At 47.8% G+C, this 18218-nt stretch overlaps 2 protein-coding genes across 3 annotated transcripts in view; both read right to left on the reverse strand.

Annotated features, from left to right (window-relative positions):
- The window catches only part of LOC310955084 (disheveled-associated activator of morphogenesis 1-like), a 33860-nt gene extending 26274 nt beyond the window's left edge, over positions 1 to 7586 (reverse strand). For both annotated transcript variants that reach the window (XR_014593433.1, XM_083924818.1), the window contains exon 1: positions 7077 to 7586. The gene's annotated coding sequence lies outside the window, so the exon portion shown is untranslated. The remainder of the gene's footprint in view (positions 1 to 7076) is intronic.
- An 8598-nt stretch (positions 7587 to 16184) lies between these two features.
- gpr135 (G protein-coupled receptor 135) lies at positions 16185 to 18008 on the reverse strand (the record flags this gene model as incomplete). The annotated part of the gene is made up of 2 exons (XM_083923745.1): positions 16185 to 17526; positions 17920 to 18008. 2 exons carry the CDS (start codon positions 18006 to 18008, stop codon positions 16185 to 16187), a joined length of 1431 nt encoding a protein of 476 aa, XP_083779871.1.
- Positions 18009 to 18218: the final 210 nt, after the last annotated feature.

Consider the following 18218-nt stretch of genomic DNA (forward strand, 5'->3'; position numbering starts at 1 on the left):
GCACTTTAGCACACGTTTTGGCTCCTAGAGGGTACTTTTAGCACACGTTTATGCTCCTAGAGGACACTTTAGCACACGTTTTGGCTCCTATAGGACACTTTAGCACACGTTTATGCTCCTAGAGGGCACTTTAGCACACGTTTATGCTCCTAGAGGGCACTTTAACACACGTTTTGGCTCCTAGAGGGTACTTTTAGCACACGTTAAGGCTCCTAGAGGGCACTTTAGCACAGCTTAAGGCTCCTAGAGGGCACTTTAGCACATGTTTTGGCTCCTAGAGGGTACCTTAGCACATGTTTTGGCTCCTAGAGGGCACTTTAGCACACGTTAAGGCTCCTAGAGGGCACTTTAGCACACGTTTATGCTCCTAGAGGGTACTTTTAGCACATGTTAAGGCTCCTAGAGGACACATTAGCACATGTTTTAGCTCCTAAAGGACACATTAGCACATGTTTTAGCTCCTAGAGGGTACTTTTAGCACATGTTTTTGCTCCTAGAGGACACTTTAGCCCATGTTGGTTCCTAGAGGACACTTTAGCACACGTTTTAGCTCCTAGAGGGTACTTTTAGCACACGTTAAGGCTCCTAGAGGACACATTAGCACATGTTTTAGCTCCTAGAGGACACATTAGCACATGTTTTAGCTCCTAGAGGGTACTTTTAGCACATGTTTTTGCTCCTAGAGGACACTTTAGCCCATGTTGGTTCCTAGAGGACACTTTAGCACACGTTTTAGCTCCAAGAGGTTACTTTTAGCACACGATAAGGCTCCTAGAGGACACTTTAGCACATGTTTTGCTTATTATACAGAGATTTATTCCTCCAAATCTCAACTAGCATGTCCTCTAACAGGGCTCTCCTGCTGCACTCTGGGTAACTCCAGGGCTCCCTCTCCCCAACACAGAGACCGAGCTGCTGACGAGCGACGGACGCGACACCGGACGAGGGTGAACTCCTCATTACAGGAGGAAGAGAGAGGCTCAGTGGAGACAGACGCACCGCAGTGAAACCTCTGTGATCGAGGGAAACACGGGAAACACGGGAAATATGGAAACGACCACGGCTCCAACTACAGAACGTGGAGCATGTGCTATACTCACAGTGACATCATGCACACTTAAACATCAGTACATAAAAGGAGCAAACATTTGTTTCCACACCCACAAACGTCTCTGAGACATTCGTGTCCCATCCATCACCACAGACATGATTAAATACAGTCACAGACTCACACAACTAGACACACACACACGTTCATTCATTCATCTGGGTGTGATTTACAAGCCACAACTGGAACAGGTCTTGTTCACACAGCTGAGTCATTAGGTGTGGCTCAGAGCGCTTCATCACTGCCCTGGGTTCGATCCCTGATTTGAGGAAACAACACTTTGGTTTGTTGGAAACACAGAAAACAGCAGCTCCTCACAGAAAGCAGGTTCGGATGGTACGAAGACATGGTTTGTGACACTTTAGACACAACGTATTACACGTGCTACGTTGCCATTTTCATTAACCCCCCCACTACAGCGACTTCCTGTTTGATCCAATCAGGAAGCTCCGTCAGCGTCAGTTCTCTGAGTGTCCACTAGGGGCAGGTTTCATAACAGAGCAGTTTCTCATTGAGCCCCATGTTAAACAGGCCGTTTACACAGCATCATTAAACCTGTTTAAGGACAAAAGAACATTCTAGTCTGTGTGTTTAGCTCAGATCTCCATGGCAACACTGAGGGGGAGGGGCTAGTTTTTATTTTATTGGAGGTTAAAGTTTATGAATAATTAGGGGCGTGGCCTCTTGAGTGACAGCTAGCCTCTTGCCCTCACTTCTCCTCGGAGGTAAACGTCAGCCAGATGGACGTACACCCCTCCCCCCAACGTCACATACATGCCCTTTTATGGTCAGAGGAAATGAGGCAAATCTTGTCAAAGTCTGACAAGATGGAGACTCCTGTAGGCGAGGACGACTGGATCAAGTTGAGAGAACGGACCAGACGGAGACGCTACGTTCATTTTTTATCGTCTATGGCGTGAACGTGACAAGATGGAGGCTCTAAAAGAACAGACTCACCTGCAGTTACATCTTACCGCCACAGGGGCCGCTAGAAACAACGTATCGCAATTCTTAAGGGGTACAACTTTAAGGCAGATATCTGAGTTTACAGGCAGAAAGTAAAATGTTCGGACGTTTAAGAGCAAAAACCTTTGCAAACAAAACTGATTTAATGGTTAAATATAAGAAGCACAGTCACTCGCTGCCTGGACCGTGTAAAAAACCAGAACACATTATCTTACGCCTTCAACTCAGTAACACAAAATCTTCTTGACCATCAGCCGTCATTCCTGAGATGAAGTCTGGAGATATCGGGGCGGCTTCGTGCACCTGTGGCGCCGCTCTCCACTCTCGACAATCTGGTTTATACAAGGAATGCTGATTAATGCCTGGCCTTCCTGTCAGGAAGTCAGAGTTGGCTGCGATGCAGTGATAAAGTCACACTGGGCTGATTGAGGTTAGGGAGCGGCAGCGTGGTAGTGTGACATGACTGTTGAGTGTCACACTGTTTATTGATACTGTGTGGATGCTTCCACGCCTGGCCCCGTAGGAAGCGTCCCAGGCGTTGAAGCCAATTCGACACAGTGGTCAAACGCTGGGATTACAACTTCTGTGTCTGTCACGTGACGCCGTAGGGCCCGGGAACGGGATCTTTTACTGATGCATAGATGACCTGAATGAGCCACGATGCAGCACACGTGCACGTGCATCAGGTGCGCTCCGGTAGATACTATAGAGAAGAACCTCATACAACCAGAAATCTGAACCATCCCTTTACGTGGGCGCACCTGTCGTCCCGTGATCTTAAGTACAGGCGTGTTTCCATCAGGGTCAAATGTGGCCGCTCGTAAAGTGTCAGGCCCCGCCCCCTCAAAGGGCCGTTCACTCCCCGTGTTTCTGGTCCCAGAGGGATTTAGAGACTCTGGAGGTGACGGATCACTCTGCACGGGTTTGGATCTACGGTGATCAGCTGATCAATAGTGTCAGTTTGATTTAAGGCGGACGTGTGATCCACAACGTCAGCTTATGTACAAGTAACAGGAAAGAAAACAGTCCACCTTAAAGACTCTGGGCCGCAGGTCAGAATCCCACCCGGCTGCTGCAGCACTCATTTAACAAGCCCGTGCACAGATGCTCGTGCACAGATGCTCGTGCACAGATGCTCGTGCACAGGTGCTCGTGCACAGATGCTCGTGCACAGATGCTCGTGCACAGATGCTGGTGCACAGATGCTCGTGCACAGATGCTCGTGCACAGATGCTCGTGCACAGATCATTCCCTGTTCTGCGTTCTCTGTTCTTCTTCTCCTCTGGATAAAAGCGTCTCCTCTACTTCTCCATGTTGTTGTGGCGTCTGTTCGACCACACGTCACATCCTGCTGAGAGCTCCGTCCAATCAGCAGCCGGCTTCTCCCAAGGGAGAAACACGCCCCTGCTCTCCCACAGGGAAACACACGCACGCTCCAGAGGCTCACGTGCAAATTAGGGGCGTTTCAGGTTTCAGCAAGATCGAACCGCCTCATTCCGGGGATTCGAGCCAAATGGAAACTCACCATTTGTAACTTTGGTTTCATGACAGCGGGGGAACCTCTGATTAGGATCATGAGCCGCGGTTTAAAGCTCAGAAAAAGCTTTATAGTTTATAAAGTGGCGTCAACGTAAATACTCCTTTAAAATGTGCCCGTGAACGTTCTCGTGTGTCCAGGTCGTCGTTCTCCTCAAAGCAGCTTCAGTCCAAAGCAACTGGACTTGGTTCTTTGTCAGAAAGACGTTTCACCTCTCATCCAAGAGGCTTCATCAGTTCATGTACGCATCTGACCACGACCAGGACCAGGACCAAGACCAGGACCAGGACCAGGACCAGGCTGGGACTGGACCAGGACCAGGACCAGGCTGGGACTGGACCAGGACCAGGACCAGGCTGGGACTGGTCCAACTAACTGGTGTGGAGATCCAGGTATTTAACCTCTCACAGGCCGATGATGTCACTGGAACCCTTTGTGCTCCAAGTGCCAACGACCGTCATTAGAGCGGCAGTCGTTGGTGGAAGTAGGTCTGGACTTGGTTAGTGCTGGTCCTGGTCCTGGTCCTGGTCCAGTGGTTGGTGGAAGTAGGTCTGGACTTGGTTAGTGCTCTATTGAGTCTGAACGACAGTCGTTGGAGTCACAGGAGGACGTTTGTGAACAGTTGTTCTTTGAGGTTAGATTGTTGAATGAAGGGATGAAAGGGCAGCATTGTAAATTGGAGATAAGTAGAGTCTCAGACCACCTCCTCTGGTTAGCGATGGTTTCTCTACTTTGTACTCAAGTGCGAATGTATGTACATGTGTGAATTTACGTAATTACACCCCATTCCACCGCTGGACGTCACTACAGTAGAAATGTTCGTCAGTGGCTGAAATTCCCACACAAGATCGATCCCCCGGGAACAAACAGTCAGGGCGCTCGTGTGAGAACATCAATGGGTGCTGCAGGACTCTAATGACGACCAGCGCTCTCTCTGTGTGTGTGTGTGTGTGTGTGTGTGTGTGTGTGTGTGTGTGTGTGTGTGTGTGTGTGTGTGTGTGTGTGTGTGTGTGTGTGTGTGTGTGTGTGTGTGGTTATGTGGCGTATAGATTGATGAAAGGGTTATAATTCATCCTGATGTTCAGATGAAGCAGTCAGCTCAGAGTTTGCAGGGTTGAATCAATACTTCATCGACTGCTGTGTGTGTGTGTGTGTGTGTGTGTGTCGGGGGGAGAAGCGTGTTTTCTCTTTCCACGCTTCCACACGGAAGTCAAAGTCAAAGGTCAGCGTCACAAACAGCAGACCAGGAGCGCGGGGGGGGGGGATTCACCGTCTCACTCAAGGACAATTCGATCAGAAACGTTCACCAGAGCTCGTTCGTTCCCACAGTGTTGATGTGTTGGTTTCTGTCTCCTAACGAGCCGCACTTTAGCACATGTTTAGGCTCCTAGAGGACACTTTAGCACACGTTTTGGCTCCTAGAGGACACTTTAACACACGTTTATGCTCCTAGAGGACACTTTAGCACACATTTATGCTCCTAGAGGACACTTTAACACACGTTTATGCTCCTAGAGGACACTTTAGCACACGTTTATGCTCCTAGAGGACACTTTAGCACACGTTTATGCTCCTAGAGGACACTTTAACACACGTTTATGCTCCTAGAGGACACTTTAGCACACGTTTATGCTCCTAGAGGACACTTTAACACACGTTTTAGCTCCTAGAGGACACTTTAACACACGTTTATGCTCCTAGAGGACACTTTAACACACGTTTTAGCTCCTAGAGGACACTTTAGCACATGTTTAGGCTCCTAGAGGACACTTTAGCACACGTTTATGCTCCTAGAGGACACTTTAACACACGTTTTGGCTCCTAGAGGACACTTTAGCACATGTTTTGGCTCCTGGAGGACACTTTAACACATGTTTTAGCTCCTGGTTTCTTTGGTGGATTGAAGTGAAACAGAAGAGACTGTTGAGTGTAAACAACATGGAGGCTTCCACGGATGAGATGAGCAGCTATGGAGCGAGCCGCTCACTAACTCTTTGTTCGCTGGATCCTTCTGTTGAATATGGACCGGGCTCCTGAAATTGGGCCTTTGATCCGTAAATTCACGTTAAACACAAAGGGAAAATCTCCTTTACCCACATGTTGTTTCCTTTCTGAGCTTTGCCTCCACGCTGTTAGCACGTCACACGCTTCACTCATCTGATTGGTTGGTTTGGCCCGTATGTTGGTGACAGACAGATGGTTTATCCAATCAGAAACCAGGATTTTCACCCCTTTATAAAGATCTTTAAACCAGAGTTCAGATGGATCTGCTGAGACCAGGAGGATCCATCTGGAGGAGTCGGGTTAAGACACACGGTCTCAGCCACATCAACCCGTTGGCGAAACTGCAACGCGCTCTTGATTCTCACCCTGAGTGTTTTGGGGAATTGCAACCTGATGCAGATTTGGTTTTCTTAACATTTATCAAATCAACCGTCTTAGAGTTGCTGAATTCGTCCACGGCTCTCTCAACCAAACACCACCTCAGTTCTTTCGTCATTTTTTTTAGATCCAACAATCGATTTCACGATTATCCCCTGAGAACAGCAGCTCAGCGTCACACAGAGGTTGTTTCCCCGTCACCTGTAGAAACTTTCTCAGAAGAGCCAAAACGTGTGTTAAAGTGTCCTCTAGGAGCATAAACATGTGCTAAAGTGTCCTCTAGGAGCCTAAATGTGTGCTAAAGTGTCCTCTAGGAGCCAAAACATGTGCTAAAGTGTCCTCTAGGAGACTAAACGTGAGCTAAAGTGTCCTCTAGGAGCATAAACGTGTGCTAAAGTGTCCTCTAGGAGCATAAACGTGTGTTAAAGTGTCCTCTAGGACCCAAAATGCGTGCTAAAGTGTCCTCTAGGAGCCAAAAAACGTGTTGAAGTGTCCTCTAGGAGCCTAAACATGTGCTAAAGTGTCCTCTAGGAGCCAAAACATGTGCTAAAGTGTCCTCTAGGAGCCAAAACGTGTGTTAAAGTGCCCTCTAGGAGCCAAAACGTGTGTTAAAGTGTCCTCTAGGAGCCAAAACGTGTGCTAAAGTGTCCTCTAGGAGCATAAACGTGTGTTAAAGTGTCCTCTAGGAGCCAAAACGTGTGTTAAAGTGTCCTCTAGGAGCCTAAACGTGTGCTAAAGTGTCCTCTAGGAGCCTAAACGTGTGTTAAAGTGTCCTCTAGGAGCCAAACCATGTGTTAAAGTGTCCTCTAGGAGACTAAACGTGTGCTAAAGTGTCCTCTAGGAGCCAAAACGTGTACATATTTACCGTATATTCTTCCATCTTGATGGATATTGTGGAGTGATTGTGGGGAACCCTGCAGCTGAGCCTCTTGTGGGTTTTCTAACTTTTCTTTGCATGTTCTTTTTTTTAACTTAAAGTCTGAACTTTAACCTTCAACACGTGCTGAATCAAATCAAATCAAAAAAACCCTGTGGACCTCCTGCACGAACTCCTCCTCATCCTCTAAAACGAGACTTTCTTACCTTTGTGATGCACTTCTATGCGACGCAGCCAGACGTCATGTTGGGCTCCAGCAGTCGGGCGTCAGGTGGACAGAGATCAGTCACTCTGCTGTCGCTGCGGCTCACACTTCACTGTCATTCCCACGTCACAGCAGCTGCTGATCGATGAAGACGACATGACATGGTTCATGCAGTCCACAGAAACACACAGAGGGGAGATGATGAAGGAGTAACAGTCAGGAAGGGATGCTGGGAAATGAAGCTTCCACTCCAAAGACACAGATTCAACTTGAGTAAACAGGGGAAAAGTAGGTCTGCGGCAGGTTCAGTGGAGCTTAACGCAAAGTGCTCAAACAGAGTCCGCGGTCGTATCCGCAAGAAGCTCGTTGAGTTCAAACAAAAGTGGGTAAAAGAAGAAAATCCACAGGAGAAGAAGAAACCACGAGCTGATTCAGAGAGAGCTTCCTCCAGGTTTGACAGGACAACTGTGTGTGTGTGTGTGTGTGTGTGTGTGTGTGTGTGTGTGTGTGTGTGTGTGTGTGTGTGTGTGTGTGTGTGTGTGTGTGTGTGTGTGTGTGTCAGAATGTAGAGAGAAACTGACGGATCAGCCTGGGTGAGAGTGTAAAGTGTGACGAGGTTGAAACACACACGACTGCATTCCTGCTGGAGACAGTCAGCCACGCCCAGGCTTCACCCAGTGTGTGTGTGTGTGTGTGTGTGTGTGTGTGTGTGTGTGTGTGTGTGTGTGTGTGTGTGTGTGTGTGTGTGTGTGTGTGTGTGTGTGTGTTACAGCTGATAATGAGGAGATTGTTCAGACACAGATTACAGTCTTAGGTATTTGATCTTTTTATGATTTCATTTAAAGAAATTAGAACATTTATTATTAAGTGAAATGACGACATTTGTCTTTAAATTTGAGATCTAACAGAAAGATTTTTAAGCATTTAAGATGGGCGCACTCCCACTGTGCCTCCGTACCGGGCTCAAACAGGTTCCACGGCTAAAGTCTGGTTCCTTTGACCAGTGTGAGTGCAACCGTACCGCGTCTAGGAGCGGCACACTTGCCGTCCACGACCCGTTTGGGAGAGGTGGGCTTTAGTAAAGCACGTTAGCACGTGTACGAGCACGAGCGTGCGCACGTGTACGAGCACGAGGCCTACGGCGGTTCTGAGGTCATTTCCTGTGCGCCTGTTGGGACGTAGAAAAAAGAAGGAGGGACCATGCGCGGACATTTCAAACAATGGCGGTGAAAGGTTCACGTTGGTGTGATGCGGAGGTAAAGGAATAATATAATATATATAATCATCTTCCTCAAAGCAACTGGACTTGGTTGTTTGTCAGGAAGACGTTTCACCTCTCATCCAAGAGGCTTCATCAGTTCATGTACGCATCTGACCAGGACCAGGACCAGGCTGGGGCTGGACCAGGCTGGGACTGGACCAGGACCAGGACCATGACCATGACCAGGACCAGGCTGGGACTGGACCAGGACCAGGATGGGACTGGACCAGGACCAGGACCAGGCTCAGACTGAACCAGACTGAAGCTGTTACTGTCCTTCGCTCCTCGTCCTCCTTCTGCACTCAGCTCTTTATGAAGCGTGCACACGCTCAAGTGCACGACTGTAGATCACAGCTAGGTTTCAATGTGACACAAGAAACAGCCATAACCACTCAAATGCATCAGAACTCATAAATAAACCACATTAAAATGATTCAAAGAGACTCTTAAATGACATTTGTCGACACCATCGCACAGATTTTCATGGTGTTGACAAAAAAAGCCCATTTCTGCTTAAATCACACGGGCGCCATCTTGTTTTTCATCTGTAAAACTAATGAAATAAATGCTGAAACTGCAGAAAACTGGACTTAAACGTCGACTTTCAGTCACTTAGAGATGAAACTCTGCGGTTGTGACGCGTGCACGTTGGTGAAAACGAGGATTATTGGAAACTTACCACAGGGGAACTCTTCTCCTGTCACCAGGAGGACCAGGCAGGAAGCAGAGGGCCTCTGGATTATAGCTGCCCCGGATTATTCCTGATGGTTTTTACCAATTTAAAAAAGTCTCATATGTGTTAAACACACTTTCAACTGACCACAAAGTTCATTACAAACACTTCAACATGATTGTTTTTAATGTTTGTGAGATAAAAACGGCTTCATTTAAACATTAAAGTTCAATTTAACGATGATTTTTGACTTTTTTAAGTGTTGTGTTGTGATGAAATCTGTTCTCGGACTTTTGTTTTCATTTAAAATTAAAAATAAAATGTTAGAAAACATCAAAACACACTTTGTGTCGCTGCCCTCGTCCTGTTTATGATTCTAATTAAGTTTTTAAAATATATTCTGCACAATTTGAGCTAAAAAAAGTGGGATTTATGACACAGACGTGTTTTTTCCATAGCACACACACACACACACACACACACAGAGACTGGCGTGCATGAGGACACTTTAACACACATTTATGCTCCTAGAGGACACTTTAACACATGTTTATGCTCCTAGAGGACACTTTAGCACACGTTTATGCTCCTAGAGGACACTTTAACACATGTTTATGCTCCTAGAGGACACTTTAACACACGTTTATGCTTCTAGAGGACACTTTAGCACACGTTTATGCTCCTAGAGGACACTTTAACACACGTTTATGCTTCTAGAGGACACTTTAACACATGTTTATGCTCCTAGAGGACACTTTAGCACACGTTTATGCTCCTAGAGGACACTTTAACACAAGTTTATGCTCCTAGAGGACACTTAAGCACACGTTTATGCTCCTAGAGGACACTTTAACACACGTTTATGCTCCTAGAGGACACTTAAGCACATGTTTATGCTCCTAGAGGACACTTTAACACACGTTTATGCTCCTAGAGGACACTTAAGCACACGTTTATGCTCCTAGAGGACACTTTAACACATGTTTATGCTCCTAGAGGACACTTTAACACATGTTTATGCTCCTAGAGGACACTTTAACACACGTTTATGCTCCTAGAGGGCACTTTAACACACGTTTATGCTCCTAGAGGACACTTAAGCACATGTTTATGCTCCTAGAGGACACTTTAACACACGTTTATGCTCCTAGAGGACACTTTAACACACGTTTATGCTCCTAGAGGACACTTAAGCACATGTTTATGCTCCTAGAGGACACTTTAGCACATGTTTGGCTCCTAGAGGACACTTTAGCACACGTTTATGCTCCTAGAGGACACTTAAAGCACACGTTTATGCTCCTAGAGGACACTTTAGCACAAGTTTTGTCGGGACTTGTAAGGAAGTGTTCTAGCACGAGTGCAGCCTCCACTTTGGAACAAACTGGTCCTATATCAGCAGGTTAGCATCACTGACTGGGCAGAGTTCGTCCCGGCCGTGTGTTCATGAACTTCTCCAGGATCAGATCTGAGGTGGCACCTGTGGCCCCTGAAACGAACTACACCTAAACTTTGGGGTGGATGGTTGGGTCAGATACACCAAACAGTCAACATGGACCCACGTTGATGTCCCGTCTCATGTGAGAGTGAAACTTACATAAACGACATCACAGATTTATTTGAGTGAGAACGGAAACACCACTTCTCTGTGGCGACTCTACCGTGGCTGTTTCCCCCTGAGCAGAAAATAAACCAGAGACAAAGTGAAACCCGTGAACCATGACAGTGTCTGTGATGCATGAGAGGAATGTTGTGTGGTGTAAAGAAGGAAATGAAATGATACCAAAACAAACACGGTGGAGGAGGCCGTCAGACCTGGTGAGCCCAATTCTGTGCTAAAGTGTCCTCTAGGAGCCCAAACACGTGCTAAAGTGTCCTCTAGGAGCCAAAACGTGTGCTAAAGTGTCCTCTAGGAGCCAAACATGTGTGCTAAAGTATCCTCATGGGGGCCAAAATGTGTGCTAAAGTGTCCTCTAGGAGCCAAACGTGTGCTAAAGTGTCCTCTAGGAGCCAAAACATGTGCTAAAGTGCCCTCTAGGAGCCCAAACACGTGCTAAAGTGTCCTCTAAGAGCCAAACACGTGCTAAAGTGTCCTCTAGGAGCCAAACATGTGCTAAAGTGTCCTCTAGGAGCCAAAACGTGTGCTAAAGTGTCTTCATGGGGGCCAAAATGTGTGCTAAAGTGTCCTCTAGGAGCCAAACATGTGTGCTAAAGTATCCTCATGGGGGCCAAAATGTGTGCTAAAGTGCCCTCTAGGAGCCCAAACACGTGCTAAAGTGTCCTCTAGGAGCCAAAACGTGTGCTAAAGTGTCCTCATGGGGGCCAAAATGTGTGCTAAAGTGCCCTCTAGGAGCCCAAACACGTGCTCAAGTGTCCTCTAGGAGCCAAACATGTGCTAAAGTGTCCTCTAGGAGCCCAAACACGTGCTAAAGTGTCCTCTAGGAGCCAAAACGTGTGCTAAAGTGTCCTCATGGGGGCCAAAACGTGTGCTAAAGTGTCCTCTAGGAGCCAAAACACGTGCTAAAGTGTCCTCTAGGAGCATAAACATGCGCTAAAGTGTCCTCTAGGAGCATAAACATGTGCTAAAGTGTCCTCTAGGAGCCAAAACATGTGCTAATGTGTACTCTAGGAGCTAAAACGTGTGCTAAAGTGCCCTCATGCACGCCAGTGTTGATGAGTCTGTGTGTGTGTGTGTGTGTGTGTGTGTGTGTGTGTGTGCGTGTGCGTGTGTGTGTGTGTGTGTGTGTGTGTGCTATGGAGCCAGGTGACATTCCAACACACTGATGTGCTGTTGCAGTGGATGGTGTTTCTGTTCTCTCCTTAACAGCAGACTGATGGGTCGTCATCTCAGCTGGAATCAGAATCTGGGTCGGGTTTATAACTGAGATCTGAGGAGAGAACATGGAGACTCTGACCTGCATCGGTTCAGCTGCTCCAACGATCACAACATTCAGACCTTTAGTATCAGAAAGATCATTACTATCAAACAGGTCTGCCACTGTTCAGGACTGAGAGGCTGGCTCCCCCCGAAGGACACACCTGTCATTACAGCTGTGACACAAAAATGTTAGGGCCAATGCACAACAACAAGCTTACATGTTCAAATATTATAATATATATATAAATAGGAGCCAAAATGTGTGCTAAAGTGTCCTCTAGGAGCCTAAACGTGTGCTAAAGTGTCCTCTAGGAGCCTAAACGTGTGTTAAAGTGTCCTCTAGGAGCATAAACGTGTGTTAAAGTGTCCTCTAGGAGCATAAACGTGTGCTAAAGTGTCCTCTAGGAGCATAAACGTGTGTTAAAGTGTCCTCTAGGAGCATAAACGTGTGCTAAAGTGTCCTCTAGGAGCATAAAAATGGTCTTCATTTTACATTTGAACTATGCCAAATAATTATTACAGGGGGCGACACGGTGGTCTGGTGGTTGCCTCACAGCGAGAGGGTTCCTGGTTTGAATCCCGGCTGGGGCCCTTCTGTGTGGAGTTTGCATGTTGTCCCCGTGTCTGCGTGGGTTTTCTCCGGGTTCTCCGGTTTCCTCCCACAGTCCAAAGACGTGCAGGTGTTGGGTTCATTGATGACTCTAAATCACCCGTAGGTGTGAATGGTTGTCTGTCTCTGTTCGTCTCTATGTGTCCTGTGATAGACTGGCGTCCTGTCCAGGGTGGACCCCGCCTCACGCCCGATGTCAGCTGGGATCGGCTCCAGCCCCCCGCGACCCCGACAGGGCTCAAATCATCTCCTCTTGAAAGGACTTAACACCCACCCTGGTCCAACCGTGGCCTTCATCCATAATAAAACAGGAAGCGTGGGGTTCTCCGCGGGGCAACGCTCTTCAAAGAGAGACGACCTTCAGGGTTCAGAACAGGAAGTGAATGGAGGGGGGTCAAACTGATCCAGTAAAGAGTCGCTGTGGCTGCAGGTTTTCAGTCCAACCAATCAAGAACACACCTGATCCAACAAATCCACTGTGTGAAGGGGATTCAGGTGATTGCACGACTCAAGTCAGGTGTGTTCTTGCTTGGTTGGAATGAAAACCTGCAGCCACAGCGACTCTTTACTGGATCACTTTGACTCCCCTGGTCTGAAACGCTCCAGCTCTGACCCACAACATTCAGTATTTCACCGTATTTGTGATAATGTGACCGGAAACCTGTTGAGACCCACCCAAGCCGACACCACACAGACTCATTCATTCATTCATTGATTAATCTTCAACCGCTTGTCCCTGTCATGGCTGCGGGGGGGCTGGAGCCGACCCCAGCTGACTAATAATCATAAATACAGAACGATGTCATACCTAACAAAAGGCAGAACAGACAGAAATGGTGAAAATTCAACAAGTCTTCGTAATTTAACGTCCCAACATTTGTTTGATCCGCTGCAGTGAAGTCGACACTCTGCTCCGATAGAACATGAATTATCAGTTTTTTTTTAAAAAGGCGCGTCTACGTGCACGAAGAGCTTGTTCCAACACACACAACAAAGCAGCAATGGGCTCCTTCCTTTGGTTTTCATGTGGAAAAGTCAGGAAATGTTTGGAAAGTGTTTGAATGTGACTTTAGTTAAAGCTGCAGAAACTAAAGTCACATTCAAGCACTTTCTTTGGTCACATTTGGATCCATTAACTGATTTAATATTGTTTTTGTTTTTATAATATCAAATGAATTCATCCATGAAGTCGTTTTTTTTTTGTTTTCATCAGAAAAAGTCGTTTTCAGCCTCTGAAACCTGGAAATCTGTGATTTTCTCTGTTTGATTTCACATTCAACTGAATATTTTTGACTTTTAAAGACATTTTTCACCATATTGGGACATTTGACTTTGGTAATCCACTGTAATGGACTTTACTATGAGAGGAGCTGGTACAGGGGCCAGTAGGTAAGTCTTTAAAACACTCTTTAATAAACTCTGGCTTCACTAACTACGCTGATGACGCTTTGTTGTGTGTGTAGGGACTCTTCACATGCTGCTGCAGAGGTTTGCTGTTATTTTCAGCAGCATTAGTGGTTAAAAAAGACCTTTGAATGCCTTCGCCGTGCTGCCCCGAGCTAACCACTGTTAGCATCTCTCCTGGATTTCTACGTTAACAGTTGTTACACCAAAAAAACTGTCTCATGGATTATTTGATGATTGCATTTGCAGAAAAGGACCCTGGATGACTTTGATGTGTTCAGAACTGTGACAGAAAATGTTTGTTTTTCGATAGATAGATAAAAACTTTATTGATCCCGAAGGAAATTCAAGTTTCAGCTGTTTCAAATGTTACACTCAAGTAGCAAAGCAGGACACTTTTTTAACCTTTACCCTTAAAAACCGGGGAGTAAGAACCGTTGAGCTTCAGTTTATCTGTGGTTTGCAGAAATGACCAGTCCAGAAGAAAGGAAGCTATCGTAGCCCACTGGCTGTGTTGCACCATCCTGCTCTGCCGGAGTGCTGCGTCACAACAGGTGTGTTTGCAGATGATCGTGAGCACAAACAATGAAACAGACATATTTTCTTACAGTACGACACATTTTAAGCACGGAAGGTTCTGGATAAAGGAAAAGCTCGATCCTTTTACATAATACATGCTGCATTTAAAGGTTGAATGTGTAGAATGAGCTGAACAGCTCCATCTAGAGTCTCCAGATCATCGTCTCAACAACAAAAAAGAAGTCCAGCAGTGGGGTTGCCAGGTTGGTCAGACCCGGCCCAGTAGCTCCAGGAGACCGGAGTCTGTTTGAGCCTGTTTGAACCCGTCCCCTCCAGAAAACATCAAAACAAGGATTAGAGGAGTTTGACTGACAGTTAGCGTTAGCCGTTAGCGTTAGCCGTTCCAGCTAAGTGCAGATGAAAGTGATGTTAGCATCCAGGAGCAGCGTAGCCATGTGGGCGTGCGTTTGAATGGCGTTCCTCTCCTTTCTCTCAGTCCATGGAGTGAATGCTCGGCCTATAGTGACTCTGGTTGTTGCCCGTCTCCGCTCACTCAGCTGCTGGGACAAAGAACGCCCCCTTCACTGAGGCTCCCAAGCAGCTGCACGATTGGCTAACTCCATTTCACCCAGTGCCAGCCTACAGTAGCTGCACCCAACAACAGACAACCCTGGCAACCAGCAACGCCCAACGCTATTGGCTGCTACCATGCAAAAGTAATACTTTCATTCTTTACCTCTTAAAACGCCCCGTGGGTGTATTTGTTTTTTAAACATAGCTTTTAATAAAGATTCTACAGATTCAACCTTTAACGTGTGAAATGACGTGAAGATCTTTGGAACACGAGCACAAACTTAAATGTTCTGCTCCCCCGTCCAGTAGATCCTTCAGGAGACTTTGAGGGCGTCCTCCAAAATTAGGAAGTAAATTCAGGGCGCCCTCCCACTGTGCCTCCGTCCCGTGCCCCGTGCTTTAGGGTCCTTGTCCCCCCCTCCAGGCCCGTTTGTACTCACACTACCTGGGCCTCGGAGAATGCTTCTTGCTGCCTATACGTCATCACGCCGTAACACGTCACACGCATTGATGACGTCATGGCGATGCGTGGCTTTGTTTCCAGATCTCTCCGTAGACCTCGGAGTTTTTGTGCGTCTTGTCGACTGTTTTTGAATCTTTTCATCGACCAAATCTGCAGTAAACACTCCACCTCCGCATCACGCCAACGTGAACCTTTCACCGCCATTGTTTGAAATGTCCGCGCATGGTCCCTCCTTCTTTTTTCTACGTCCCAACAGGCGCACAGGAAATGACCTCAGAACCGCCTTAGGCCTCATGCTCGTACACGTGCGCACGCTCGTGCTCGTACACGTGCAAACGTGCTTTACTAAAGCCCACCTCTCCCAAACGGGCCGTGGACGGCAAGCGTGCCGCTCCTAGACGTGGTACGGTTGCACTCACACTGGTCAAAGGAACCAGACTTTAGCTGTGACACCTGTTTTGGCACGGTGAGGAAGGACAGTGTGAGTGCGCCCTCATTAACCGATCTATTGTACATCAAGTATTCACCTTCCTAACTTTGTCTGTAATTTAGTCGTTTAGCTCAGATGCTCCTGATAACGCGGTGCTTTAAATCACAAACATGAGTTAAAGAGACATAAATACTAAAGAGACACAAACTGTGGCGCTGTCAGTCTCTAGATCCACAACAACAAACACAGATAAGATGAGAAGCACTCGTTTTCAATGGTTGAGCATCCTCTGGGGATTTCACAGGCTGGTGTCGGCCGTCTTCATCTTTGGGGTCCTGACACAGTTGGGCAGTGTTGCGGTGTCGGGGTGCGCGTCCCTGCAGAAGAACACAGCAGGGTTTTTACACGCCCACATCGCCACCTCTCCTCCGCCTCCTCCTTTGCCCGGACTTGAGCTCGACAGTCGCCCGTTGTTGTTGACACCTACGCGACTCACGTAGCGGTCCCTTATCCTCTCTGCTTGGTTGAGCCGGGTCTCGCGGTTCTGGGTTTGGCTGGAGAGGTACGCGGCGATATTTCTGGTCCGATAGCCCTCCTCCCTGCTGCGCCCCAGCAACATGGATATATTGGGGTTCCTCAGGGCGTAGATCAGAGGGTTGATGGCGCCGTTTGCCCAAGCTAGCCAAATAGCCACGGTGTCCATTGCGGGGTTGAATGTGTAGTCCCCCAACGCTGTAACCAAGCCCATTAAACAATATGGCCCCCAACAGAAAATGATGAAAACGATCATGATCAGAACAGTGGTGGCTGTTCGCATTTCGCTGTAAAATCGCAGCAAGTATGCGTACGTGGTCACCGGCCTGACGCGGATCTCAGACAGACGGACCGTCTTACAGATGTTATAATGACAGAAACACATGAGGGAGAAGGGCAGCAGGTAACACACCACGATAAGGCAGATGCTGTAAGAAGTCCCCATGCGCGAGGTCCCAGAGTGGAACACGTACATACAGTGGTAGAAACCTCGCTTGTGGACTTCTACGGGTGTCCGGACCAACAGGTACCAGGGCAGGGAGAAAACCACTGCAGTTAACCACACAGCTATCAACAGCTGAGTCGCTCTCTGGCGCCCTATTTTGGCCTGCGGCTGCCTGACTATGGCGTAGTACCTGTCAAAGGAGATCAGAGTCATAGTCAAGGTGGAAATGATGCCAAAGCAGGTGTTGAAAAAGCCGTTGGCCACGCAGAATCGATCCCCGAACATCCAGACGCCGTCCTTACTGAAGAGCATGACGAAGGAGAACGGCAGACAGAGGACGGCCGTGAGGAAGTCAGACAGCGACAGCGACATGATGAAGGCGTTGGTCACCGTTCGCAGCTGCCTGTGTTTGATGATGACGATGACGACCGCCGAGTTGCCGAGGCTGGAGAGGAGGAAGATGGAGAGGAGCACCAGGGCCTGGGTGGCCACCATGAAGCCCTGCAGCACAGAGTTACTCTCAGCGGCGCTCAGCACTGACGGGGTCGAGACCTGATGGGTCTGACCGAGCTCGCTCCCTCCGTGGTCAACGAAGGTCGACAGGTTTCCCGTGTTTCCCACTGTGGTGGCGGTCACTAGGCTGGTCACTATGGAAACGACCCTGAAGAACAAAGAAAAAGAGGCAGGAATTAGAAAAGTCTGGAAAACTGAAATAAACATTTATATTTCAACTTAAACATATTTTTTCAGAGACAGAAAGGAAATGAACGGCTGAATTTAGTTGATCAAACAAAAATGAATGCAACCCACAGAGGGCGCCCTCCCACTGTTCCTCCGTCCCGTGCCCCGTGCTTTAGGGTCCTTGTCCCCCCCTCCAGGCCCGTTTGTACTCACACTACCTGGGCCGTGGACAGCAACCGTACCGCTCCTAGACGTGGTTCGGTTGCACTCACACTGGTCAAAGGAACCAGACTTTAGCTGTGAAACCACCTGGAGCACGGTACGGAGGCACAGTGGGAGTGCGCTCTAAGAGAGGACGGACACGGTGAATTACCTGGGTACAGCAGGTGACGTGGGGCCCAGCTGAGTAGCCTCAGCTGTGTAGTTGCCGCCCCGCAGGGCCGTGCTAACAGGCGACTCCATCGACGAAGCACAAAAACAGCACGACAAACGTCATTCCTCGTCTCGCACGCGTCCATTCAGATTTCTCTCAGGCCGCGGAGCTTTCAGGGAGCTGCTGATAACTCCTCCTCATCCATTTGTAGTTTTCCATTTGCATTTTCTCCAAATTCATCAAGAGAAGAAAGGGAAAGACGAGGGGAAGTCATCTCTGAAGGGGAGTAACAACACATT

The sequence above is a fragment of the Echiichthys vipera genome (assembly GCF_963691815.1).
Source record: "Echiichthys vipera genome assembly, chromosome: 12".
Taxonomy (NCBI): Eukaryota; Metazoa; Chordata; class Actinopteri; order Perciformes; family Trachinidae; genus Echiichthys; species Echiichthys vipera.